Here is a 27,866-nt window from a genome sequence, read left to right as displayed (position 1 = left end):
AAAAATTATTATCAAGTAAACATAATATTTTAATGGATGTAAATATGTTTAAACTACACTTGATTTATTTAAATACAATTTTATAAAAAATTTAAAATAAATCTGAAAAAATGAAAATAGCCGCTGCGTCTGTCAAACGAACAACCCAAAAATCTGCTTCCTGCGGCAGCGTCGGCGTCGACCTCAACTTCGTGCGTCTTCTAAACGAACAATAATCTGCGGCAGCGTCTGCGGCAGCGTCTGCGGCAGCGTCTGCGTCAGCGTCTGCGAAACGAACAACAACTGTTTTCATTGACGCTGCCGCCGCCGCCGACGCAGACGCTGCCGCTGACGCCGAAACGTGCAGCAACCAAACGAACAGGGCTTTAGTCTCGTTCATTAAAAAATTTCCTCATCGCAACAGATCCCTTTTTTTTGTATGCTTGACATGATTATATGTTGTCGTATTAAAAAAAGATTATATATTGACAGTTTATCCTTGTTGACCAAAAAATGTTTCTCTTAATGAGAAGAGTCTCATGATTTACGCCAAAGAAAAGACGATACGTTTGTTAATACACAACTTTCTCGACGTATTTAACATTTCAACTCTTCCAATCGCTGCCGTACGTGTCGGATAGGCATCATCTAAGAGAGAAAGAAACATAGCAGATTAAGATACATTTTACTGATGAACCTGAAACAAATACCAAATCTTGTTATTTATTTATTTTTTATTTTTTTTTGAACACACCAAATCTTGTTACCTAATCACATTATTTTTGACTTTTGAGCAAGGACATGGTTGCGTCATAATTAAATTGTGTGATAAAGAAACATTGAGGATGATCCTAAATCAAAATTTATAAAACCAGTAAACATTAAGGCCCAGTAAGAGGATGAACTAAAAGCCCAAAACATTTAAAATAACAAGAAGGGTTTGCGTGGGATACGATACACACGTGTCACCAATCGCAGAACGTTTTATCGCAATTAGTTTCAGTTTCAGTTTGGTTTCGAAAGAACCAAATCCAGACAAAAGTGGTTCTGTCTGAATTCATTCGCCAAGGGAAGGGAAGAGAGAGCGAGCGAGAGAGATTCGAAAGGTCAGTGTGTGAGTTTTCGCAAATAATCTAAGGATGATTGAGTTTAGTATCGGAGAGGATCAATCCGATGATTTAGTGTTTAATGATGTAATCAATCTTTATGTGTGAGAAAGAGATGTGGTTTGTGTGGTTTGCAGGAGGAGTGTGAGAGAGATAGTAAGAGAGGGAGGGGGGGGGGAGAGAAGAGAGAGGTTTCGTGAGTGTGTGTTAAGAAGGTTTCAAATCCAATCCAGATCTACCTCATCTCGTTACTCATCTGATGGAAAGGAAGCTTGTGGTAATTTGGTCTTTCTTAACTTTGGGGCATTGAGCTCAATTTTTTTAAGATATTTAGTGAGATTTGGATGATTGCTTGGTAGGTGTTGGGAATCCCGTGGGAAATTGATTCAGATGGGCTTAGGGATTACATGTCCAAATTTGGAGATTTGGAGGATTGTATCGTCATGAAGGTTTGTCATTTGACTCTCTTTTGTTTTTTCATCATCTGAACGACATGTATTTGTGTGTTTAGGATCGATCAACCGGAAGATCTCGTGGCTTTGGATATGTCACTTTTGCTTCTTCTCAAGATGCTAAGGTGAAAGAATTGCATTTTTTTTTTTCATTGGTCGCTGCATGCTTTTGCGATTGGTATAGCTGTCTTACTGTTTGAGTGCTTGTAGGACGCTCTGAAAGGTGAACACTTTTTAGGGAACAGGATCCTGGAAGTCAAAGTGGCTACCCCCAAGGTTAGTTTCATTGTTTTTTAATCTCTAACACAAGACAATTTTCTCATGCAATATTTGTTCAAGAGGGTTGTTGTGTATGTGATTATGACAGGAAGAGATGAGACAGCCTGCAAAGAAGGTGACGAGGATCTTTGTTGCTCGTATCCCTCCTTCAGTTTCTGAATCAGATTTCCGAAGGTATACTCCTATTTGCTTTACTGTGGTTTCTAATAATTGTGGAGAGAGAGTATAATCATCATTCCTTCCTTGTCTACTCTTTCTTATTCAGACATTTTGAGAAATATGGGGAAATCACAGATTTATACATGCCTAAGGTAATCTCATCTATAATGCATTATCTATCTCTGTGGCTGATTAGTGATAATAGCCAAGAGTTTGTGGTGCCTCCTGGAATTGATATCATTTTCCCATTTTAGGACCACAACTCCAAGCAACACCGAGGCATTGGGTTTATCACATTTGCTACTTCCGGTCAGTTTTTGCTTATATATATTCTTCAGAATTGGTTTTATTTACATTGTTTTGATCATCAAACTCATGAGAAAGAAGAAACCTTCTCTTTTTTTTTTTTTTTTGTGATTTCAGATTCAGTGGAGGATCTGATGGAAGACACACATGATCTGGGAGGCACAACAGTCGCTGTTGATCGAGCAACACCAAAGGAGGATGATCCTCCTCCTAGGCCACCTCCAGCTGCTAGAATGCAGCGCCCACCCGTGGCGGTTGCAGGTGGGTTTGGAGCTCCAGGTGGTTACGGAGCTTACGATGCTTACATCTCCGCTGCTACAAGATACGCAGCTCTCGGTGCTCCTACTCTGTATGACAACGCAGCCTCCTTCTATGGAAGTAAGACTTCACTTTATATACTAATTACAAACAAATGAATAATCTGAAAAAAATGAAATCTTCAATGTGACTTTAGGAGCTGAACCAACGAGGGGAATAGGAAACAAGATCTTCGTCGGACGCCTTCCTCAAGAAGCTTCCGTTGATGATCTCCGTGACTACTTCGGTAGATTCGGCCGTATCCAAGATGCTTACATTCCGAAGGTTAGTTATAAATTTAGAGAGAGAACTCTTTATGAAATATGTTTTGAACATTCTTTTCTTTTTTTTTTTGTTAATAGGATCCAAAGAGAAGTGGACATAGAGGTTTCGGATTCGTGACCTTTGCTGAAAACGGCGTTGCGGATCGTGTAGCCCGGAGGTCTCATGAAATCTGTGGGCAAGAGGTAGCGATAGATTCAGCAACGCCTCTTGATGAAGCAGGACCTATCGCTGGTGGAAGTTCAACGTTAAGTTCTTCTTCTTCTCGTCCTGAGTATTTTGGTGGCTATGGTGGAGGTCCAGTGCGTGCTTTTGGTCGAATGTATGGAGGAGCCATGAGCTTGGACGATGTGAGTACATACACTAATCTAAAGATTCTTTATATATTAACCAAATATGATTCTGATTTTCATTTGGTTGGTATACTAGTGGGGATATGGAGTGCCGAGCGCAAGACCATCAAGATCAGACTGGAGGTACCGGCCATACTAATATGCCCACCAGACAAGACATTATCATTAGCTCTTGCTTTGTCATTTGTATTAAGCTTCACTCATCAGATACATTTATCTATTTTTACTTTGTTATGGTGAACCTTCTTTGTGTTGGGATGAGTTTAAAACAGATAAAACCTTTACAAGAACATTTGCAGTGTACATTTTGTTGTTTCTTTTTGTTCAAATTTGTGTTTTTAGAAAGAAACAAATTTAGAGGGCAGAGGAAGATTTTCTGCAATCAACACGAGGAGCAAAGCAAGTCATGAAAGGTGACATGAAAGTATGTCTTCTTACAAGATGAGTAGTGATCTTCGCCGAGTTTCTTGATATTTGTTCATGGTCACCACTAGATACTGCAGTACCTCTCCTCATCTCTTGTGCTTTCACCTTAGCTGTTTGAAGCTTGCTCAAGATCTTATCCATTGATGCTGACTTCTTCTTCTCCAGCTTCACCTGTGTGATTCATCAAAACCAAAAACATATTCAATTACAACTGTTAATGTTTATATAGAAGTTTAAAGTAGGGACCTCTAGCTTTCTCATGGCGGCTTCTGCTTTAGCCTTCTGGAGATTCTCCCAAGCTGCTATCTTCGCTTCCTCTCTATGCAACCTGCAAAAAAAACATTCACATTAAAAAAAAAACTGACCAAAGAAGACACATGCAACAAAAAAAAAGATTGATTACTTAAAAAGAGTCATGGCTGGTTCTGAGATATCCCATGAAGCAGAGTTGGCTTCGGCCTCAGGTTGAGGATCTCTCCTGATAATCCTAGAAGAAGAAGACATGACTCTTCTCTTGGGATGCTTGATCAACCTTGCTCCTTTATCCATCTTCACTTCTCTCACTTCCCCACCACCTCTACAAGGAGGAGGCTCAATCACAGAAACAGATAGCTCTTGAGGAGAATGATGATTATTATTAGGAGTCATCTGAGTAGCTATATCTCTTCTTGTAACCACCTCTTCTTTCTCCTCTGCATAAATTTATCAAACCAAAGCTCAGATCTTTGGCCATAGTTTCACAATAATCAGAGATCTACAGATAGAGTTATTATTTATATAATTATAATTATTATTAATTACCAGTATCAGTTTTGGAGCTGAGTGATGAAGTCTCTTCACTCATCAAATCAGCACAGCTCTGGCTATGTCCATGCCCACCACCGACACTCCCTCTGAACACCCTCTCCGCCTCCAAAACACCAGTGGAGAACGGCGAGCCAACCACCATCAAACCCTTCTTAAAATTCCCCTGAGGAGGAGCTTCCACCGCCCGCATCATCACCATCCTCGGATGCGGCAGCGCGGGAGGAGGAGGAGGAGGAGCAATGGGACCGCTTTTGGACTTCTGCCGTCTCTGAGGGTTTGTTGTCACCGCGGGGCTACAAATCCACCGCTCGGCGTCTTCCCATTTCGACGGTATCGCTCTGCCGCTGTAAAACGGCGTCGTTAAAGCGGAGGCGGAGCCGATGCGGCGACGAGGGGCTTTGATTGTGGAAATGGAAGAAGAGGAAGGAGGTGGAACTCTCTCGGAGCTCCATCCTTTGTTGTTATCGGTATAGCTCGGAGGAGCTCCGGGACTTAGAAACCCACCACCGAAGCTGCTAGAATAAGATGAAACAGATGTCTTTCTCATGTTATGTTCGGTTTTCTCCAGAGACGGAACAAAAAGGTGAGAGCTTGAAGATGGTTAGTGAGAGAGTGATGTAAACTGTAAAGAGAGGATGAAGAAGATCTCCGTTCTCAAAAGGTGAGAACTTTGAGAGACGAGAGAGTTTCTTTGTTAGCATTAAGACATGTGTCGTGGCTTGTCCGATCGGAAAGAGAATAAGCCAATTTAATTTTTTTTTTTAATATTAAATTGGGAAGGAAAACAGTAAATATAGAAAAAATAACAGATTTAACTGCCGTTAAAGCTACACAAAGCCACAATTCTCCCATGTGACCATTTTTATTTGTTTGTCTTTTCGATAAATTTCAGACCTTTTTGTCTTTTCTGTTAACAAGCTTCCCGCATTTCTTTTTTTGTTATGTAGATTTGCATGTAACATTTCATGGAACCCTCTGGCTGCTCCGGAGGTTTAGAGTTTTGAAGTTTATATCAAAGATTTTATATTCTTAAGCTGGGCCGGTGCCTCCTATCTTTTGAAATGGGCCCCAAGGCTCCAGTGAAAGCCACATGATGTGTTGTAAATGGAGAATGAGAAACAACGTAAGCTTTCAAGTTCTTAAGAGCAATATTGTATTTTGCTTAATCGGGTAGTTGAAGCTTGTGATTGATCAATGGTGGTGGTGGTGGTGCCCAAACAAATTTTGGGATGATCACTTGTGTTTTGAGGTGAGTATAGTGGCAACGTATGACGTGAATCATATGGCATTGGCATACATAATAATTACATTGAATGACTGATCAGATTGCAATTTAAATCCCATTTTTTGGACCACTTTGTTTGAGAGGTTATAAGAAGAACATGTTGTATTTTTATGTTATCTATATTGCATTTTAATGTGTTCATGAATGTTGTAGACTTGTAGTGGAACTCATACATTCTAAATGCTCAACAAATGTAATCATACAATAACCAGACTTATCTTTCAAGTTCCATCAAAAAGATTCGTGGAAAATGAAAGAGTTACGTTTCAAATCGATGTTTATATAACACGTGTCAGTGTGTTTTAATTTTTCCTTTTCACTGTTGTAGTTATTAGGTAATTTTTTTTTTTTTTACACAAACTTACTTTATTCATAATCAACTTTCTTCACTACAACTACAAGAGGGAATTATCCATCTTCTTTTGCAATAAGCATAAACACAAACATGTAAATAAGCCAAATAAGATAGGTCTTCAAGGGAAGATGACAGCGAATTCGAGACGATGCTCGAATGCGTCGGGAAAGCTTTCACGTCGTACAGCTCGAGAATAGTCACATTAAGTGACGTTGGAGTCCAAACCCCATCTACGAGAACTACCAAGGTAATCTCGCTTGTATCTTCTGGTCCCGTAGAGACCGCTCCGCAAGATGACAAAACGATGAAGAAACTGAAACAAACGCTCGACAGCAAGTCCGAGGAAGCACCTCTTGCCATATGAAGAGTGTACGGTGGTAAAGGTTTTTCCTCATAAGAGGAGGATGATCGAATTAGAACAATACCCGGTGAACTCACTGAACTCTCTGAAAAACTAGCCCGAACCCAGGTGCCATAGAAAGTTGGATCACAAATTCTTCTGAAACAATTGGGTCTTGGCAGATTGCTTCTTGGGCTGACAAAAGACATCCCATACTTGGGCCAGGCCCAAACTAAAGGGGACAGTGAAGCGCTAAGCAAAATCAACACGAGCTTAGAATCGACATGTTCATCGGCGCCGTACAAGTGGTCACCGGAAGATCTTTGTCGGAGCGGAATAGTACCACCGTCGAAGAGACACCACAGTGGGGAAAAGAGCACCACTTTAGAAGGTGGGGAGGTTGAAGCGTCACTGAAAGGACTCGGATCTGAACTCGTGGTGTTTATGGATCTGTCGCCGGTTAGATGAGGAGCAGCTGAGCACAGTGGCCTATGGGACTCAAATCTCCTCAGAGACGAAGAGATAAGGTGTGTTGGTTGAAAACGAAGCTCCATACACGGTTGAAAGATTTGGACCAAGTCGACAGCTTGGCTTGACAGACGACAACCAGATGGAAGTACGACGGGATCTGAACCCGAAGACCATAGCAGAGCGGCGGCGAGAGAATCCTCTCGACTCATCGCTGGAAGAAGGACTACCCGGAGTGGAAGGACCGCCGAGAGAAGCACAATGAAGAGTCGAAGCTCTCGTCTCCATCGTAGCATCCGTCGAGATCTACTTCCTCCGACAATCCACAGAAAACGAACTGGTAACAAGCAAAGCAAGCAGTGAAACAAGAAACAAAGGATCGTGTTGAGGACCAGCACCGTCGAGGAAGCCCCGCGCCGGCGAGAAAACGCGTCGCCGGCGCCGGAGCACATGGTTCGTGGAGACGCCTTGGAGATCGTGCCTGAGAGGGTTATTAGGGAACTGGTTTATGTATATCTAGTTACTAGGTAGCTATTATAATTTATAACCATTTATTACAAAAAAACCATTTAGTCTGACTTCAGATGATTTGGCCAAGTGATCAATTTTTTCTCATGTCATTGTCACCACAACCTAGAAATGAGTTGGAACTTTCCAATTTTCCATAGAAGAGTCAAATTAAAATGTTCAAAACTACCTTAGTAGCTATTTCAACATCAAGGACTTAAACTACTAGGTAATTTAATAGTTGAAGATTTTATCAGTTGAAAATTATAACCTGTCAATTGTAATTTTTGCTGATACTCATATTTTGATTATTTTCCCTTCATCACATCCACAATATTACCAACTTGAGCCATACATTACTTAATTAGAATTTCAGTCATAATTTCTAATACGGAATCATAATTTATATTCTAGGTTCGTATTTGTGTGTCTTAATAAAGTTAGATTCATGCATTCATTAAACCATGCAGGCACGCAACTATCTCGTATCTGCCGACTACCATTCTACCTGATGTATACGATTTTTTCATCCTTGATGAGTATAATTATCTAGGCATGGTACCAATGATAAGATAAAAGCCACAAAAGTGTTGGAAATAAATCCAACAATGAAGACGTAGATGTCAATGATTTTTAAGAAATTGAATTTGTCTCGAGAAGTAAGATTTACCGTCTTTGATGAATGTTATTATCAAGCCGTGGTATCAATGATGAAGCGGATAAAAGCCAAATGTTGAAAATAAATCCAAAAACGAAGACGTAGATGGTTTTGTAAGAACTTGAAATTGTTACGACTAAGATATTTTATCCAGATTGTATAGTCTAATGATACACATTGAAAACAAAAGGTGAATGAAGCTCATTGGTATCCAAATGTGGATCGAGGGTGAAATGTGTTAGGTGAACTCATTAAAATATTCAAAAGAAATATAATAGACACAAGCAAATAAACAAAGTCGCATCTTGTTGTCTCCCGTCATATTTGTTTTTGGTGAATCTCCCGTCATGTTTGAAAAAACACACTTGCATATCTGTTAAATTATATACTTTCTAGAATTAACATATATATATATATATATATTTATTTATTCATTTATTTGTGTGTGGATGTTTTTTAATTGGCCATTCGATATATTTTATCAGTTACTAAATTATGCATAATTTCAAATAATATATCATATATATGACATCAATAACATACAAAAAATTTAACTCATATATATATATATATATATATATTTTACGGCATCATTTCCTGGAATTATGAGAGAACAAATATTCAAGGGAAAACATAATTCAAAAGATGAAAAAGAAGACTCAAAAGAAGACTTTTTGAATACTTAGATTTAAGATATTATATAAAAGAAGAGGAGAAAGAAAAGATGTGTCTGAGAATTTCTAGAACCAGCATTAGTAGGTAGGATCTATAAAGCTTTATGCGTTGTTATATAATTTACCACCCCGAAAACTTTAAGCACATATAAACTAGTTTTAAGTTACATATTAAGGGGTTTACTCCGGCAAGTTATGGTCGTCGTCTCCATCTTCCTCCTCCAAAAGATCATTCCTTAAATGGAAGAAACTAAACGAAACTCCGATCTTCTCCGTTCTCGTGTCTTTCTCTCTGGCTTTTATTGCTGGGACTGGGAATTTCTCACTGCTCTCTTGCTCTTTAGTTGCTAATACTTTGTTCCGTTCTTTTCTTTTCTTTTTCTGTGTAGATTATTTTTCTTAAGTTTTTTAAAAAAAAAAAAATTCGCCGGAGATGACGGCGGCGCAGAGAAGTGTTCCGGCGCCGTTTTTAAGCAAAACGTATCAGCTAGTGGATGATCATAGCACAGACGGCGTCGTTTCATGGAACGAAGACGGAACAGCTTTCGTCGTTTGGGAAACAGCTGAGTTTGCTAAAGACCTTCTTCCTAAATACTTCAAACATAACAACTTCTCAAGCTTCATTCGTCAGCTCAACACTTACGTGAGTTACAAAAACCAAACATATGTTCTGTCTTCTTTTTTTTTTTTGGTTTAAAATTAAGCTTCTAGAAGCCTGATGAGATTCTTTATCTTGTTGTAGGGATTCCGGAAAACTGTACCGGACAAATGGGAGTTCGCTAACGACCATTTCCGGAGAGGACAAGAGGATCTGCTGTCGGAGATACGACGGCGTAAGGCAGTGATCGCGGCGGCGGCAGAGCCAAACTCGGCGGGTGATGATGATTCCATGTCATCACCCGGGTCGAAGAATCCTGGTTCGGTGGAGAACATGGTTGCTGATCTATCCGGAGAGAACGAGAAGCTGAAACGTGAGAACGACAGTTTAAGCTCGGAGCTCGCGGCGGCGAAGAGGCTGCGCGATGAGCTGGTGACGTTCTTGACGGATCAGCTGAAGGTAGGACCGGAACAGATTGATCAGATGGTTAAAGGAGGGAAATTCAAACCGACCGTAACCGAATATTGTTCGTCGGACGAAGTGAGTGACTGCGAAGGCTGCGGCGGAGACGGGGAGGAGAAGGAGGGGGCAGGTGAAGGATTGAAATTGTTTGGGGTATGGGTGAAAGGAGAGAGAAAGAAGAGAGGCCGGGATGAGAAAAACTTTGTCGTGGGTGGGTCCCATAGGACGACGGATATAAAGAACGTGGACTTTCACGCGCCGTTGTGGAAAAGCAGCAAAGTTTGCAACTGATAAAAGACGACTGCTACTAGATACTGTCCGAACAAGCGTGTAACACGTGAAATTTTAAAGTTTCCGTAAGGTGAAAAATAAGAGACGTAACGTCGAAGTTTCAGATTTTAGGATTGGGTGTTTGTATTTCAATTTTCTCAACATTCCTAATGTAAAAAAGCATGGGATTTGATTAGGTTCAAGGTCATTACAATTATTGTTCTTAGTTGAAACTTTAGAGAGGAAAAGAAAACATTTCTTGCTTTTTTTTATTTAATTTCATAGATTAATTGCAACCCTCTTCGTCAAAATATAGGTGGTTTCCATATTTTTACGTAGTTCGTGGAATAACAAAAGAATGCTATAAAATTAAAATGAGTTTAATATAGAGAAAAATATATCAACAAACTGACAAGTTTTAATAAAGCTAAATTCTGTAAGGAAATAAGTAATCAATTTTTTGTTACTTTGATCCTTATCCATTATCTCATATTGTAATTTTATATCAAAAGGATATTTGAATAGTATGTTCGTTGATTCCGAGTTAGTTGTTCTAGACTCTTGCCTGGACTCTACATTACTCTTTACTCTTTGTCCATGATGACACCGTTACTTGGCAGAAGACCATTACTACCAACTCTCTAGCACTGCAAAAACAATCTTAAAATGTAACATATATTTTTGTTTGGCTTATGTAATTCACACACGCGTATATATCACACGATGACATTAGAAGCTGTAAATTTTTCTGTGTAATATAACAGAAGGGTGATATTAATTTAGTCATAGCCACATATAAGATTGCGGTGATAGTTTGCAACACTCTCTACTCAATTCCTGTTGATAATTCAGACACAAAAGCTTAAAGAAAAGTAGGAGATGAACGTTTGATGGATCGCAAAACCCCCTCGTTGCTGCTGGAAACCAAAATCATATAGCTGAAACACCAAAATGGGCAGACAATATTCTATTGCTGTTAAAGAGAGCAAAAAGTAGTATAATCTCCAGCTAAAATCTAAGCTTAAAAGGATATGAGATATCCAGATCCTCTTCTAGTACTGCATACTTAGTTTGCTGAAAGATCCAAGAGGACGAAATTATCTGAAACATACAACTATACAGAGAAGTAATAGAAGATTTTGTGAAATACAACTCACTTAACATTAACTGCCCTCTTCGTTAAAAAGAGAGCAAGTAAAGTGGGCTAAACCCAATGATTGATGACGTTTACATCTTGTTTCTGCTAAGTGCCACAAGAGTTCAGTTAAACAAACTTGAAAGGTATAAGACTATCTCCATGCCCAAACGTTTCTATAAGAATCATGAACAGCTGAAGTCTTTCATTAAGTGCAGAATGGTGTGGCAGCTACGTCATGATACTTTATATCACCACTCCACCACAAATGAAAAACACTTGATGGTTAGGAAAAGAAAAATATCCAAAAAAAAAATTCCATCACATACCCAAAATGTTAAGAAGAATGGGCTATTGAAAAGACCTGATAAACTAATAGAGAGAGAGAGAGAGAGAGAGAGAAACAAATCCAACAGAATAGAGTTTTTGGTCAGAGGTTGAGAGGTAGAGCATACAAAATCTTACAGCCATGCTGATGTGGAGGAGGATCGAGTGTCATGACAGCTTCGGACCAAACAATGTTTCCTCTAATCTCGCCTTTGTCCTTGCGTCTCTCCAAAGTGATCTCCGCAAACCAAATCTCCAACTTATGAGGAGCAAGCACGTCCCAAAAGATCACCATGTTGGGACCAGAGTTACTCAGTTTGTGCCCGGGAAATATTTCATCGATTTCCAGTCTCCCCAGCCCCAAGGCTAACATCAGTTCCTCTCTTCTGCATGTCTCCCACTGATCCCACAACCATCCCATCACCTATCGATGCATAAGCATAGATAGATACGTTCTTCGGTGAAGCCCAGAAGGGATCGGAAGTTGTACAACTCAGGCGAAAACAATACAGAACGGTGCCACTTGGAGACGAGAGATAAGGAAGCATGGTCCGATCTTGAGACGCGGGCCAAGCAACTTAGAACCATCTCATCCGGCAACAAAGCTAACCCACTCGGAGACGAGGTAAACAGCTTCAGTTTCTTCGTACGCGATGGCTCTTCCTCTACGTCGCATGGATTCATCATCGGCTTTTTATTTTGACTCGCTATTGTTTTATGTTTTAGATGCCCTAATTTCTTCTGACTCAAAACTCCTGTTTCTGTTTCTGATTTTGTTTATGTTTGAATGAATATAAAGAAGGGATCTCTCAGCCTCCATTTATATGAGTAAGTACTTCCTTTTTCTTTACAAATACTTTCCTTATTTTGGTTTTTCATATGTTTTCATTAAATATTTTATTTTCTCTTTATATATTCCCTTTCCAAATAGGTTTAGTAGTTTCTAAATTTTCTAGAAAATATACAAGAGGCCAGAAAACATCTGAAACCAGGAAAACGTATCTCCTCGTCGCCCTGCCCCGCCCCGCCCCATATTATTGGACCGTAGTAATGGAGGATGCAAGCATCTCTTCCCAACTCGAGCTTACAATTCTTATAAGTTATAACCAAAGATGAAGCTGAGATACTAACCGACTGTTCAAATTTTATTGGAATGGAACACAAAGCCTAATTGTATGTACGGGATCATATTCATATTCATATTCAAATATTGTTTTCCTCACAAAGTAAAGTGAATCTATGTAATCACACAAGTAGATACAAACAATGAGTTTTACAGATTATTTTTGGGTACATTTATAAAATCAAGTCTTGAGTTTAGGAGATCTTGATTCTCTGAGTTTCCTTTCTTCGGACAGAACCTTTGCAAACCTGTAACATTTTACAGATTAAAGCCAAATACATATATAAATAAAAAAATTATTAACCTTTTTTTTAATCAAGAGGAAAATTATTAACCTTTTGAGAGCTTCCTCATTGGTTACGTGATCAGAGATGGGTTCGTAATGGCCGGTTTCGAGATTGACACGAGAAACATTTTTCTTCAATAAAGCTTCACCAACTTGAACAAGACCTTCCATGTTCTCTTCTGTCGATAAGTCCACTGAAGTTAAGTCACCCTTCAACGTATCGTCCTGTAATAGAAAAACATAACAATGTAATTTGTTATTATATTTTTGGTCAATAAAATTGACCTTTCACTAACTTATTGTTAATATTTGTGGAATTAGTGTTTCGTACAAGTAAATACCATATAGACTAATCTTACAAGAAATCATTCCTTAGCATTTGCTTAAATGAAACCAAAATGTATGTATTTAATTAACTTCTTATTATATGACAAAAAAATCTGTATTTGAAATATTCAAAGTAGAAATTAAACAACAAATAATAAGTGTTGATTGTTGAAAGCCATCAAGCTTTGTATATTACATTACTGAAAAACAATAATGTACTGAAAATTATTTCATTCCTTTGTATATTCCAAGAGCGAAAGAACTAATACATATAATTTCATTTCATAATTATCATGGGAAGATACTCACATCGATACGTAAATAATTGTTCTCGGAACGAAGAGCTTGAAAGACGACAGAGCTTTGGTAATCAACCATGTCGTGAATGGCTTCACTGTAACAATCAAGAATTGGAGTCGAACCATTTCCATAGATCCAACTTAACATTCCCCATTTTGACGCCATTTTTGCATCATACTTCTCTTGGTTCCTAATCGAACCTGTCCCAAGTGATATCACCACAAATCTTGTATAATCCAATGGGCTAATCTCTCCCATTGCTGGATTCTTCTTTACTATCTGCTTTGTCACTTCCGCAATCGCACATAGCGTCTGCAAACATATATAGAAAAAAACATCACATGACCGATCTATAACTAGGGTCTCAAAAATTAGGGTTTTGTTTTTACCGGGTTATTAGCAGCGATACCACCGTCAATGAGGTTAAATTCATGTTTGTTTCCTTCATTGTCTTCGTTAGTGAATCGATGAGCTGGGAAATAAGTTGGTGCCGCTGATGTGCTTATGCATATATCTGATAGTTTTGCGTCGATAACTTGATGATTCACCGCCTATGTATTTGATACATTGAATCAATAAACGTGATGCAACTACGTACGGACGGATGTTGGTGTATATACCTGGTAAGAAGAGAAGATAACTGGTTGGAGTTTCTTGATGTCGAAGCAAGGTATGACAACGTTTGTCATAGTTTGAGTCAGTCGCGTGTCTCCCAAGTAACCTTGGATTACTTCGTGAAGGTATTTCCCGTTGTACTTTGGTCCACATACAAGTCTTCTCATGGTTTGAGCCCAACTACACATCCCTCTGCATATTTTTAGAAGTTTATCAGATTACTCTGACTCTGAATGATCAGATTAAAGGGAAACGCAAACGCTTAAGGCACGTACCGCGATTGTGGGAAGATTTTAGGAGAATGCTTGAGATAAAAAGAAACGATTTCTTTGGCTGCAAACAAAGGGCGGTTGCGGTTACGGCTGCTTTTAAATTCTTTGTCCTCTGCGGTCAACATCGCCACTATTAAACCTCCTGTACTTGTCCCGGAGATAACATCGAAATAATCCACAAGCCTTGCCTCCTCACCATCCAACTCCTGTATAAGATATATTTACAAAAAAAAACATACTCTTCTTTATAGTCATATAAACAAAGATTTCCATTTAAAGACGAAAAAAATAGAGACATATATTACAGAACATTATTTGTTTGTTACATTATATCAAATATACTTTTGATAGTGTTCCAAAAAAAAAAAAATACTTTTGATATAAAAATATTGGACATGATTCCTGATTAGCTTAAGACGATCCTAACAACACTTATTAAGTAGACATACCTGGAGTTGTGATTCGAGGTAAGCTAAGATGGTGCCGGGAATGATCCCACGGATCCCACCACCATCGATGCTAAGGATCGTCACAAGTTGTCCGTACGAAGGAGGAAGACAAGAGACTCTTCTCTCTGACGAGAAATCCATGTTTTTATCTCCTAATTTCTTTTGAAATAATCTCAAAAACTAATCTTATTATGTCTTCTCGGTAAAAGTTTAATTCTCGTTCCGTTTTCAAGACAGAGATGATCAATGTGATGAAACTCTTAGAACGACCTACCGTTACGGATAAACACAAACCCATATATATAGAACGAGATGTATGTGTTAGATTAGTACGCATCGCATTAGTATTGGACTTTTTGTGTGAATATAATGGGAGGTTTCTTGATTTGGATGTCGTGTCCATCATTCTCACAAGCCCATAAGTTACACTGTGGTTGCTTATACATGTCATGTTAGACACATACTTCTATATTGAAAAAAAGTCTAGATGACAACTACTCTTCTATAAAAAACAATTAATAGACATATATGGACACAAATTAGGAGCAAAAGTCACCTGAACATATATAGCTTAGGTTAATACCGCTACTGTAGAACATTTTCATATTTATGTTATCTTTTTATTCCTAAGTGCTAATAAATTTTGAATAGTCATCTTACTTCTCCTTGCTTATTTTATGTAAAAAGCTTAGGTTACCATCCCGGGGTTGATTTTTGTACATTTTTTTGTTTGAGGTGTGTTTTTTATATAATTTTATGAGAGATTCTACCAATAGAACAAACATAGCAGCGTTTCTGGTGGTCCAAAGTCGGAGGCGATCTCGGTTATCTGATGAACCCTCCGGCGTGAAGACAGTACGGCGATGAACGTTTGTGTACGTGCGGAGGCTCTGCAGGTTCGGAGCTCCGGCGGTAGTGGCGTCTCCTTGCGGCGCGCCTAGGGCGAACAGCCCGGTTTCTAGTTGTTTGGACCGTGTGGCCGTCTTGTATTACTTGGGCTTTGGCCCATTGTGTGTTTATGCTTTGTGGCCCGTAGTATCGTGGGCTTTTGTTTAAATCTCGTGCTGTTTGGGCTTCGGCCCTGGGCTTGGCCCATCTATCAATAAAAACAATTTGGAAAAAAAAAAAGAACAAACATAGCAGAACTGGGGAGTTTTGTTTGAATGATATTTGTCCAATAAAAGCATTTATGTATAGAGACAACGGGAACCATACTTCCAAGCAAATATAACGGTTGCTCGAAGCAATTAACGGTTAGTCTACAAGACTACAATCGTTTTAATTACCATAATTTCTTTTACCACATTTTAATCACTACAAGAATAACGCCCCAACTCCGAGAGGCATATTAATCGAAAGTTAGTCGGTAATGGGGTGTTCCCACTATTTTCCGAGAATCAAAATATAGTCGGAGTTTGGGTCTCGGAAATAAGAGGTTCTCGGAAATAAATCGGTAAATTCCGATCAGAGATATTGTCGGAAGCTTTTCTCGGAAAGTGATTGGAAAATTCCGAGAAAATTCCTATGTATATAACACCGACGAACTTCCGACAATTTAATCTTTTTAAATAAAAAAAAAACAAAATAATGAAATATATCAAATAAAAATCAAATAATATTAAAATTATCGAATGTGTATTACATTTACAAATAACCAAATTAAATATAAAAGTTTTTAAAAATAAACAATATAAAATACAATAAAACTATATTTACGAACGATCTTGCCGGTGGCCGTGTAAGGGCTCCGGGTACGATGGTCTCGGCGTAGGGTGCAACAGCGTAGATCTAAAGTGTGAATATGAAGTTGGAGATGTAGCGTATGAAGCCTTCACAGTGAAGGGAGAGTGAGCGGCAATGGCAGGGAAGGAGTTACGGCAGTGGTGGTGTGGAAGGAGTTGAGGCGGTGGCGAAGCGGTCCGAGGAGCTGCAGTAGTGGTGGTGATAGCGGTCCTTGGAGCTGGAGAGATGGCGATGGTGGTCCGAGGAGCTGAAGCGGTGGTGATTTATTTTGAAAGAATCACAGATCTAAAAGAAACAGAAGAAGTATGAGAAGAGAAAAATAAAACATGGATTAAAATTAAGGAAGAGAAGAAGAGAGATCTTCTCTGAATGAGATCTGTGGAGAATCAAGATAAGAAAGAGATATATGTTATATTAAATAAAAATTAGTTACATACATAGGCTTTCGTGAAAAAAATCATGCAATCGATATACACCACACAATTAAAAGTTAGGTATTTAAGTTTAAATATTAGAGTAATTGCATTCTATATATTATTTATATTATCAACTGTTTAATACATGTCCGTGTACATAACACAAAACATTTGAAACTATTCCGACGATGGTTTTAATGGAAGTTCATCGGAACATAGATTAACCGACGAGATATATAATCTATTTTAACACTGTTTAACTTTCCGGCAAGTATCACCGACCATTTACCGAGAAGTCTCACCTGTCGGTACCAACAGAGAATGTTCCGAGAACTTTAACGAAAAGTCTCCAAGAGAATCTTTTTGTCGGGAAAATCTTATAAATTTCCGATGAACTTAGTAAGTTGTCACTAAGCTCTCGCTCAGACGTCGGAAATTTTCCAAGAATTAAGACTATCGGAAATTTTTGTCGGAGTTGGTTACGTTTTCTTGTAGTGAATGCCTAGTATCTTTTTTCCCTTGAAACTTATATACATAATACCTGTTTTTGGTCAACAATCTCTATTGGATTTCAAATATCAAGGGAGATAATAGAGAAGAACAAAATGACTTGCTTGCATCATTTTTGAAATAGTTTTAGACTTTTAGGCATGCTTACCTTAAGACAAGAACACTAAAAATCGAGTTACATTTTAATTCCAGGCATAAAAGAAAAACAATGAAAGTAATATATGTTATATATTAATATATACTGTACTTGAAAGTATAATTTTCCTGATTATCCTTTTGAATCGATTTTCAGTATTAATTTTTCCCTGTCCATGCCGTGACAAGTAGTACAAAATTTATCCATGCCTCCTTGGTCCACGTTTGCAAGATCATTATATCCGGCCGTAAGTCAAATTTTTGTCGCGTTAAATTAGAAAAGAACTACAAGTTTAATCATCCAATTATATTATATTATCTTATCCCTTCACATCCTCTTATGCAATTCTTCACGTATCTTGTTTCTTTTGCTTGACCTGTTAAAAATTCCGTAATTAGAAACTTAATTATGTGATTAACTAATACCCTTTGGCGTATAACATACATATATGAGTTTTCTTATGAACGTTTTATTTTTGTCCACGGGTCTTGAAGGGGTCAAGTTCATCTAACATTGAACATCCTCTTTAGATAGTTATAATTTTTAATGATTAATATAAAATCATAGATTGTCCACTTAAATATTTGTTGAATAATTTGAAAGAAATCTAACTTCATTATGAAAAAAACATACATGATCAGCAGCTGCAAACTAAACTAGTCAAAAGCGTCTCGTTGGTGGTTTTTGTTGGAGAACCATAGAACTAATCAAACTCAACACAGATTCTCTCCAATTCTCACAATAATCTCTAAAGTGGTTTTTGTTGCTAGATCCATATAGAGCTTGCAGCTCCTTCTAATGTTTCATCATGTAATCAATTTCACACAAAAAACGCATAAATTATATGATTAATCACAAATCTTGATTCATGTTCATGTATTCCATTTACATCGACTCTGAGATACTTGCCCTCGGATTGTAGATCTTAACCGAGAACAGAGTTGTGGTACTTAACGTTGAATTTTGAGAGTTTGAAATAGACCAGATTTGTGTGGTAAGGCATCATTAAAAATCAGTAATTATATTTAGAGAATAACAAATATTCAATTAGTTGAAAAAGGTACACAAACAAAGAAAAAACATCAAGGCGTCAAGAGAGATAGCGGAGTAAACACACACAAATATGATATTCATAGATCTCCGTCTTCCCATATTATTGTTTTTAACGATCAGTTTGATGGATCTTTAGTCACCGTCTCGCTTCTCATTCTCCTTAACTTCCTTTCTTCAGATAAAATTTTGGCAAATCTGCATTACCAAAATGATATTAAACAGTGACATTACTTGCAATCCAAGAAACACAACAACAAAAATTTGAGACTTGTAAAGTTTTTAATTACCTTTTGAGTTCTTCCTCATTGGTGACGTTTTCAGGAATAGGTTCATATGCACCAGTGTCGATATTCATATGCACAACTCTGTTTTTCAGCACTTTTTCTCCAATCTTCACAAGATTCTCTAAGTTAGATTTTGTCGCTAGATCCGTAGAACCTGCGTCTCCGTCCAGTGTATCATCCTACAATTGAACTCATACATACAATATCACATAATTTAAACTATCTGCGACAAATTGTAATATATATGTCAATGCTCTTACGTCGATTCTGAGGTACTTGTCCTCGGATTGTAGGGCTTTGAACAAAACAGAACTATGGAAATGGATCATGTCACGGCTTGATTCCATGGTAATGTCTAGAATAGGAGTAGATCCATCGTCATATAGCCAAGATATGATTCCCCATTTCGCAGCTTTTTTTGCGCTATACTTCTCCACTTTTTTGGTAGACCCTGTCCCTATCGATATAACTAGGAACTTATCGTAACCTAACGGCTTGAGCTTACCCATATCAGGATTGTTCTTCACAATCTGCTTAGTCACAGCAGTCATGGCCACCAAAGTCTATAAACACAAAAAGCCAGACAAGAGAATTAATATACATAGTTGACATATAGATCAATTATTTATGTTTTCATTTTTGAGAAATCGGTAAGAGGATTGTGATATACCGGGTTACTAGCAGTGACCCCACCATCAACGAGGTGAAACTCACTCGTCTTGCCTTGACTATCTACATTAGAAAAGTAATGAGGAGGAAAGAAAGTAGGGGCAGCCGATGTGCCAATACATATGTCTGATAACTTGACATCCAAGCTAGGGTCAAACAACGCCTTCAAACAACACAAAAAGTGAACTAATGCTGTTAATTGAGTGGATCAGAAGATGAAACATAAACTTGAGAATTCAGTTACACTATGTGGTTTTATGAAGACAGAGATTAAGAGAAACTTACCTGGTAAGAGGAGAAGATGGCGGGTTGGAGTTTCTTCATGTCGAAGGTAGGTATGACAACGTTTGTGATTGTCTGGTGAAGTTTTGTCTCTCCGAGAAGATTACTTAGTAAACTTCGTAGATACTTTCCGTCGTACTTTGGACCAGACAGAAGCTTTGGAAGCTTAGGTAACAGAGCAGCCAAGCCCCTGCATTTAGAATGTCTTTTAATTTCGCACATATAATCAAATGGTACAAGCTATTATAATCATTAGTTATCACTTGAGTATTTGCATTGTGCATGTTGTTGACAAATTAAAAAAAAATCATTTGTCTAAAACAATATGATATACACTTAGTACTAACTTCTTCGCTAATGTTAAAGCACTCATTCATATATATTTCATTATTGGATTTTTTCTCTTATTATGTTCTGATATGATATCTATTGTTTGTTTGTCTAAGTAAGTATGATAAATCCGTGTATATCGTTAATTTATAATTTTATGTACCAAGTAATTGGTTAAAAGAATCATAGCGATTAATAATTGTCAATTTGTAACGAACTTTGTTATTTTATTTGTAACTATTATGCGTAACTATTGTTTTCTTACTCGGGCTGTGGAAATATTTTGGGACAATGTTCAAGGTAGAAAGGAACAATGTCCTTGGCCGCAAAATGAGGCCGTCCGCTCGCGTCCGGTACAGTCAACATGGCAGTAATGAGACCACCAGTACTAGTCCCAGCTACCACGTCGAAATAATCAGCTAGTCTCACGTCTTCTCCATCGATCTCCTATATATTTAATGGTTAATCAGTCCAAACATATATAGAATTAACCGCATCAAGAATTTACAGTTTAAAGCCCGGACAAAAAATATATATGCCTTATGATTTTTTTCATGAAATAAATATGCTTATATATAGAGAGTCCCGGCCTCGGGTAATATATAACCTGAAGTTGTTTCTCCAGACAAGCAAGGATGACACCGGAGATGGTTCCTCGGATTCCGCCGCCGTCTAGGCTGAGGATAGTTACGAGTGATCCACACGACGGCGGTTTGTTTCTCTTACAGGACGAGTCGTTTGCCATGATAGTTGATCGATCTCTTTTGAGTTGGAAGATTTATAAATCGGAAATTTCACCGTTAATGCTCTAGGCGATATGTTTCTCGTAAGGATATAAATACATAAATAAATAAATCATAATTTGACGCGTAGGATAATCAATAAGATATATTTGTTTGCTGAGACTTTTTCTTCGCACATTTCGTGCTAATCATGATTGTAATTTATATATTTTTCTTTTGAATTGTGTTCTTTGTTGTAGTGTACAGGCAATATCAATGTCGAGCTTGAGCTGTCATGAGCTTAATTTACGAGAAAATATTGAATAGATAATATTAAGTAAGAATGAAATGTTGTTTTCGTGGACTTTCAAATACGAAATAGCTAACGAGAGCAAAATCAAAATACTCAAAACTCAATTATTTGATTTTTAATAGTAAAGTTTGATACTATTGGATTTGTTAGGACACATCTCCCTCCCCATCTAGACTTGTTCTAGAGACATCTGTCATATAATCCGGAGTTGATTTCAGGTTGTGATTCTGATGTTTCATCTAAATTACTAATAAATGAACTTCTTTAACACACAGAAAAAAAACTAACTTGTTTAGGAGTTTATATCTCACTACTTACCACGTTTGCTTCAATCTTTGTTAGCTTTATCTATAAGTTAAGATAATTGCATCTTTCTTTATTTCTATATGAATATATCTTTTTGCAATTTCACTTTGAATTTATAGTAAGATAACACAATATATATTAATGTCCACTATTTTAACGTTTTAAATCCACTATTTTAACGTTTTAAATCCACTATTTTTGTGTTCAAAAAAAAAAATCCATAAAAAAACAAACATAGAGTAGCATACCAGAGTATATTTAAGATTTAAGAAAAGACACTGAAAATATATAGTCTGTTCTACTTTGTGTTTGTTTCTTTTGTATTTTAAAAGCAAAAAACATACATTTTTGTTTAGGAGACACTGAAGATATTCAAGGGGGAAATTTTTTTAACACATGTGAGTGTGTTCTCCATGTAACAAACACGAATTCTCTCTTGATTCATAGTGGATTAATGCGTCTTGGCAAGTATCCCCTAACATGTGAGAAGCCCAACAGTGTTGTGTATACTATCAAATGAAAACAAAATAAAACGCTAGAAGGAGGGGTCGAACCTCCGACCTTGTGGTTAACAGCCACACGCTCTAACCAACTGAGCTATTCCAGCTTTTGCTACAATTCGTGATCAAAACAATTAAGACTTTATAGGATTAGTAAATGGGCTTACTAAAATGGCCGTAACAAGAACCCAAATGAAACCCATCGTAGTGAATAAAAAAAGAGAATCGAAGTCCTCTCAGAGCCGTTAAAACCCTAGTGTGTGTCGGAGAAGACAACCCTAGAAAGCACCGGCGAAGAAGAAGGTAATAATCAGATATCTAAGATGTCGGATAACAAACACCACTATCCCGGTTCCCAGTCCTACGGTGGACCCAGGAGCAAGGTATGTGGACTAAGCTGAAACAGTAAACATCAAAATTGCATTTGCTCATCGTCTAATAGGTTTAGGGTTTAGAATTTGTTCCAGGCGAAGCCTGAAGATACAGCGTGGAGTAGAATACCGAGAAAGGATAAAGCTAAGATCGTTTGTCTTATCACCACCATATGTGTAGCTCGCAGTCTTTTTTCTGGCATGTGTCGTCGAAGACTATAAAAACGACTTCTTATGAAGCTTGTGGCGGAAGATAACTGCTCTTCACTTGATGATTACTTCCTTTGATCTTATTAGCAAAACTAGCTAAAGTAATCAATCCTTCCTTAGACATTTAGAAATTACTTGTTTTTGTTGTTTTTTATGCTACTCAAGAATTCATTGCGTGTGTGTCCTGCTCTTCGATCATAAGCGGTGAATTTTTTCATCTCATAAATCTTATTGATATAATCATCCTTCTCATGAAACATGTATCCTACCATGGTGGTGGATGTTGAAGATTATTTTTACTAATATTATGACAACAATGAGATCATTCTGAGGTTTGTTTATGCATATTTATCAGCAATCTTTAGTAAGCGATCACAAAGTTCTTGCGGCTTGGAGAACATTGGCATATGATCTGCATCTTCGATCTCCATAACTTCTTTAACCGGAAAATTCTCGATCATCCATCGCTGGTACTCTTGGCTTATACCCTTGTCCTCACCGCATACGATATACACACGAGTAACCGAGCCATATCCTTCTTCGGTCAAGCTTTTTGTTCCCGTCAGATTACTGGTCATAGCCGGTGCAACTCTCACCAGCATTTTGGCCAATTCAAAATCCTAATAATCAACCAACAAAATGTTATATTGTAATTCTCAATTGTGTATTTTGTAAAAAGCAGAGCATTTCTTGAGTCTTACTTCGATAGGAGAGAGTAGATACATGTTTTTCAAGTACTTAGGTCCAATAAAAACAGTCATTAGAGGATGATCATTAGTTCCGTAAGTCTCAAGCTTCAAATCAATTTCTTCTGAATCTGAGTGGCTTCCTATAAGCTGCAGTTCCAATCACATTATCAGAATTAAAAAAAAAACTTAAAAAGCTTCTTTTTAAAAATTCTGAAAATCTACATAATTTTGAAAACCTAAACGTCAAAACCATAAAATTAGATAGCCAAAAAAAAAAAAAAACCATAAAATTAGAGAACCCTTGTCCTAACTAAGAAAATTAAAATATTTATAAAACAAAAGTAATAATCATTTATCATCTAATAATGCACCCGACACTTTAGGCTTGATTAGTAGTGTTTTTTTATTATTATTAGTGTTGTGTACCTTTTCAAAAACGTATGAAGGTGGATTGGTCGTGTCAGGCATAAAAGATGTAACGAAGACAGCAACAGAGATCTTACGAGGAAACATGTCGGCTGCAAAAGCAGCAGATATTCCACCCATGCTATGCGCGACGAGGATCACTTTATCATCGGAGCCAAACGACTTCAGAACCTGGAGCAACGGCTTAGCGTAATCCTCCAAAGTCTGAATCTCTTCTACTTTGCTCATGTTCACACCAGACGCCGTTAGATCAACAACCGTCACATGGTGACCGGTATGTTCTAGCATCGGTTTTATTTTGTACCAGCACCATGCTCCGTGGCAACCACCGTGAACAAGCACATATTGCCTCTTCATCCTCTATTATTATTCTTCTTCTTCTTCTTTTGTGACTGTTTTAATCATGGTTTTTTTTGTGGTGATTTATATTGGCGATTGACAATTATCTTTTTGAAATGTTGCGTTAATGTCTTTGTACTATACAATTTATAAGTTGTTATGAAATACAGCTAAGACCAGCAGAATGTTGAAAAATATAAAAGATGTGGGCCCGCTGCATTATTTGCACAGTGAATTTCTTTCTATATATACGACCATTTACGTTCGTTGTATTACGCATCTCTCAACCTCGACCTTCTCTTCTCTCTCTGATAAAATCTTTCTATCAGTGTTAAAATTTCTACGGGTATAAAATTTCGCTCTTATCTAAATTCCTGCGAAACAATAAAATATCAGTTCTTTTTATAACATGTTATCAGCACGATCACTCTGCGATTCGGTAAAATTTATTTGTATCATTTATACCATGTTATAATGGTCGGTATACCGCCTCTACTATTATTTATATCATGTTATAAAGGCCGGAATACCGCCCATATTATTTACTAGTAATTTAATTTATTTATTGGTCGGCCGAGCCGCCTTATATTCTGTTTATTATTTATTGGTCGGCCGAGCCGCCTTATATCCTGTTTATTATTTATTGGTCGGCCGAGCCGCCTTATATTCTGTTAATTATTAATTGGTCGGCCGAGCCGCCGTATAATTTATTTATTACTCTGCATTGATCGGCTGAGCCGTCGCATGATTTGTTGTCATAACATAAATATTTCATTGCCACAATTTTTACTTTTATGAAATTTTATAGATTTGATTGACTGTTTAATACGATATTTTTAGTGCACTCGATTTAACCCCAACGGTCACAAAGAAAATTTTTCAAAAATTTCCCCTTTCTCCAACAGTCATGAACAGTAATTTTCATCTATAAATACAACTCATTTTCACTCCATTTCATCATTCAAAACATTTCATCTTCTCTCAAAAATTTCAAATCGCTCTCCTCCGATTTCTCATTTCAAGAAAGATGATTCTCGCACTTTTGTTTTTATGTGCCATTTTTATTTGTGTTTCTATTTATGGTTTATTCGTTGGAGAATTTACTCCGAGTGAATTTAAGATGAATATCGGTTTAATTTTCTTTACATCGCTTCTCCTTGTAATTGCTTGCATGATTAATGTAAATGGTTCCTTTTAATATTAATAATATTCTAATAATGTTTATTTATGTGCTTTAGAAATATAAATGACAAAAATCGAGAAACTTCAGTTTCCGGCATTGGAAGTAACTGGGGCAAACTACACGGCATGGGTTACAAACATGGAGCTTCATCTAGATTCCGAGGAAATACTCGGAACAATAAAAGACGGCAATATATCAACCTCTCATGAAAAGGCTAAGGCCGTGATATTTCTGAGAAGGCATCTAGATGAAAATCTTACGAATGATTATGCGAGAACCAAAGATCCCTTAGATCTTTGGAAAGCTCTGAAGGAGAGGTTTGATAACCAAAAGAAAATTACTCTCCCCCATGCACTCGAGGAGTGGAAAAATCTACGATTTCAAGATTTTGAAAAAGTGAAAACGTACAATTCCGCTATATTGAGAATAGCGGCGCAATTAGATTATTGCGGTAAGCCTGTCTCGGAAGCAGAAATGCTCGAGAAAACTTACCAAACGTTCCACAAAAATCATTATGTTCTACAAGAACAATATAGAAATTGTGGGTATATGAGGTTCTCTGAACTCGCTGTGGCGCTTATAATAGCGGAGAGAAATAATGAACTCCTCATTAAAAACCACAATGCCCGACCCACGGGAACCAAAGCATTTCCTGAGGTAAATGCAACGGATATAAAAATCCGGAAAAAGGAAATTATTCCTATCGTGGGCGTGGTCGTGGCCGTGGTCACAATCGTGGTTTTGGTTGTGGTCGTGGTTATCGATTTAACCGCAACCATGAAAGGAGTAACAACCCAAGAGGAAGGGGATCCAACACATGGAATCGATCCGATCGGGTAAAAGGGAAAGAAACCCAAGAAAACCCTACTCATAAAAATGAGAACGTCTGTTACAGATGTGGATCGAAGGGACACTGGTCTCAAGTATGTCGAACTCCTCGGCATCTATGCCAATTGTACCAAGAATCTATTAAAGGCAAGGCAAAAGAAGTAAATCTCAATGAACACCTTGTGGGTACAACATCGACATACCTCGAATCCTCTGACTTTATGGGAGATTTCGACGAGGCCACTCATCAAAATAATTGAAGTGCTTGTACTGATCAAGCTTAATAATGCCTAGTGATGCCATAAAATATTATGTATTTCACTTTCAAAATAATGTTGTATTTCAAAATATCTAATGTATAATTATTGTGTACTTGTTATTGATGCATAATATGTTTACTTATGAAAGTTTATTTTCTTTATTAATATTAACTGTGTGTTACAGAAATGGATAAGAAAGCAAATGGAACAACAACTAAACAAATTGGTAGAGAAGTTTGCATACCAGATAGTGGCACAACGCACACTATACTGAAGGATAAGAGATATTTCTCTACTTTAAAGTCAGTAAAAATGACTATAAACACAATATCAGGTCCTACAGACCTGATCGAAGGAATTGGCAAGGCGAACTTTATGTTGCCTAATGGAACAAAGTTTTCCATAGATAATGCCTTATATTCTCCAAATTCTAAGAGAAATTTGTTGAGTTTCAAAGATATATACCGTCAAGGGTATAACACTCAGTCTGCAACTGAGAATGGAAAGAAGTATTTGTATATAACTTCTGAAAAATCAGGCAAAGGCCTTGTACTGGAAAAATTTCCAGAACTTCCTTCTGGATTGCATCACACTTATATTGATGCTATAGAATCACATCTTGTGATCAAAAGAAATCCAGAAGATGTTACATTATGGCATGATCGCCTTGGTCATCCAGGCACTACAATGATGCGAAAAATCATTGAAAGCTCACATGGTCATTCAATAAAAACCCAAGATATATACCAAAGTAATAAAATGACATGTGATGCGTGTGCTCTTGGGAAATTAATCATAAGACCATCACCAACCAAAATTGACAAAGAATCACCAAAGTTTTTGGAAAGAATCCAAGGTGATATTTGTGGACCAATACATCCACCGTGTGGACCATTCTACTACTTTATGGTATTAATCGATGCATCGAGTAGATGGTCACATGTTTGTTTGTTATCATCTCGAAATATGGCATTTGCGAGATTTCTAACTCAGATAATCAAATTAAGAGCACAGTTCTCAGATTATCCAATTAAAAGAGTTAGATTAGATAACGCTGGTGAATTCACATCCCAAGCTTTTAATGATTATTGTATGGTATCAGGGATTGAAGTAGAGCATTCTGTTGCTCATGTTCATACACAAAATGGTTTGGCAGAATCATTAATTAAACGGCTGCAACTAATTGCAAGGCCATTGATCATGAGATCAAAACTCCCAACCTCTGTATGGGGACATGCTATTTTGCATGCAGAAGCACTAATTCGGATAAGACCAAGTGCATACCATAGATATTCCCCATTACAGTTAGCATTTGGAAAAGAACCAAATATCTCTCATCTAAAAATCTTTGGTTGTGCGGTTTATATTCCAATAGCACCACCGCAACGTACAAAGATGG

The 27,866-nt window shown here is 37.4% G+C and overlaps 6 protein-coding genes and 1 non-coding gene across 8 annotated transcripts; 2 read left to right on the top strand and 5 right to left on the bottom strand.

Annotated features, from left to right (window-relative positions):
- Positions 1 to 935: 935 nt before the first annotated feature.
- LOC106410704 (RNA-binding protein Musashi homolog 2) lies at positions 936 to 3,505 on the top strand. Of its 2 annotated transcripts, XM_048763421.1 has the most exons (12): positions 936 to 1,085; positions 1,223 to 1,362; positions 1,445 to 1,534; positions 1,597 to 1,662; positions 1,748 to 1,813; positions 1,905 to 1,990; positions 2,082 to 2,127; positions 2,230 to 2,284; positions 2,399 to 2,659; positions 2,736 to 2,863; positions 2,941 to 3,210; positions 3,290 to 3,505. In XM_048763421.1, exons 2-12 carry the CDS (start codon positions 1,345 to 1,347, stop codon positions 3,350 to 3,352), a joined length of 1,149 nt encoding a protein of 382 aa, XP_048619378.1. In that variant the 5' UTR covers positions 936 to 1,085; positions 1,223 to 1,344; the 3' UTR covers positions 3,353 to 3,505. The 2 variants fall into 2 exon arrangements, with proteins under 2 accessions (XP_048619378.1, XP_048619377.1); XM_048763420.1 differs by having other exon boundaries at positions 1,004 to 1,362.
- On the bottom strand, positions 3,472 to 5,186 carry LOC106410703. The gene is made up of 4 exons (XM_013851266.3): positions 4,441 to 5,186; positions 4,043 to 4,331; positions 3,886 to 3,967; positions 3,472 to 3,810 (listed from the first exon to the last, which is right to left on the bottom strand). Exons 1-4 carry the CDS (start codon positions 4,991 to 4,993, stop codon positions 3,568 to 3,570), a joined length of 1,167 nt encoding a protein of 388 aa, XP_013706720.1. The 5' UTR covers positions 4,994 to 5,186; the 3' UTR covers positions 3,472 to 3,567.
- Positions 5,187 to 8,718: 3,532 nt separating this feature from the next.
- Positions 8,719 to 10,374, top strand: LOC106407137 (heat stress transcription factor B-1). Its single transcript, XM_013847937.3, has 2 exons — positions 8,719 to 9,376; positions 9,476 to 10,374. The coding sequence occupies exons 1-2, from the start codon at positions 9,167 to 9,169 to the stop codon at positions 10,082 to 10,084; spliced, it is 819 nt and encodes a 272-aa protein (XP_013703391.1). The 5' UTR covers positions 8,719 to 9,166; the 3' UTR covers positions 10,085 to 10,374.
- A 2,327-nt stretch (positions 10,375 to 12,701) lies between these two features.
- LOC106409641 (patatin-like protein 3) lies at positions 12,702 to 15,245 on the bottom strand. Its single transcript, XM_013850235.3, has 7 exons — positions 14,898 to 15,245; positions 14,452 to 14,654; positions 14,182 to 14,368; positions 13,951 to 14,112; positions 13,571 to 13,873; positions 12,984 to 13,159; positions 12,702 to 12,896 (listed from the first exon to the last, which is right to left on the bottom strand). Exons 1-7 carry the CDS (start codon positions 15,036 to 15,038, stop codon positions 12,830 to 12,832), a joined length of 1,239 nt encoding a protein of 412 aa, XP_013705689.1. The 5' UTR covers positions 15,039 to 15,245; the 3' UTR covers positions 12,702 to 12,829.
- Positions 15,246 to 18,707: 3,462 nt separating this feature from the next.
- LOC106409534 (patatin-like protein 1) lies at positions 18,708 to 21,146 on the bottom strand. Its single transcript, XM_013850154.3, has 7 exons — positions 20,928 to 21,146; positions 20,586 to 20,767; positions 19,994 to 20,180; positions 19,710 to 19,871; positions 19,300 to 19,602; positions 19,043 to 19,218; positions 18,708 to 18,950 (listed from the first exon to the last, which is right to left on the bottom strand). Exons 1-7 carry the CDS (start codon positions 21,063 to 21,065, stop codon positions 18,872 to 18,874), a joined length of 1,227 nt encoding a protein of 408 aa, XP_013705608.1. The 5' UTR covers positions 21,066 to 21,146; the 3' UTR covers positions 18,708 to 18,871.
- Positions 21,147 to 22,194: 1,048 nt separating this feature from the next.
- TRNAN-GUU lies at positions 22,195 to 22,268 on the bottom strand. Its single transcript has one exon. It is a non-coding gene; the product is annotated as a tRNA-Asn (tRNA).
- A 672-nt stretch (positions 22,269 to 22,940) lies between these two features.
- Positions 22,941 to 24,319, bottom strand: LOC106408992 (methylesterase 9). The gene is made up of 3 exons (XM_013849684.3): positions 23,858 to 24,319; positions 23,444 to 23,578; positions 22,941 to 23,362 (listed from the first exon to the last, which is right to left on the bottom strand). Exons 1-3 carry the CDS (start codon positions 24,212 to 24,214, stop codon positions 23,081 to 23,083), a joined length of 774 nt encoding a protein of 257 aa, XP_013705138.1. The 5' UTR covers positions 24,215 to 24,319; the 3' UTR covers positions 22,941 to 23,080.
- Between the last annotated feature and the right edge of the window lie 3,547 nt (positions 24,320 to 27,866).

Source organism: Brassica napus, chromosome C7, assembly GCF_020379485.1.
Source record: "Brassica napus cultivar Da-Ae chromosome C7, Da-Ae, whole genome shotgun sequence".
NCBI lineage: Eukaryota > Viridiplantae > Streptophyta > Magnoliopsida > Brassicales > Brassicaceae > Brassica > Brassica napus.
The sequence above is the reverse complement of the archived record's forward strand: the minus strand, read 5'-3'. Positions and strand labels throughout refer to the sequence as shown.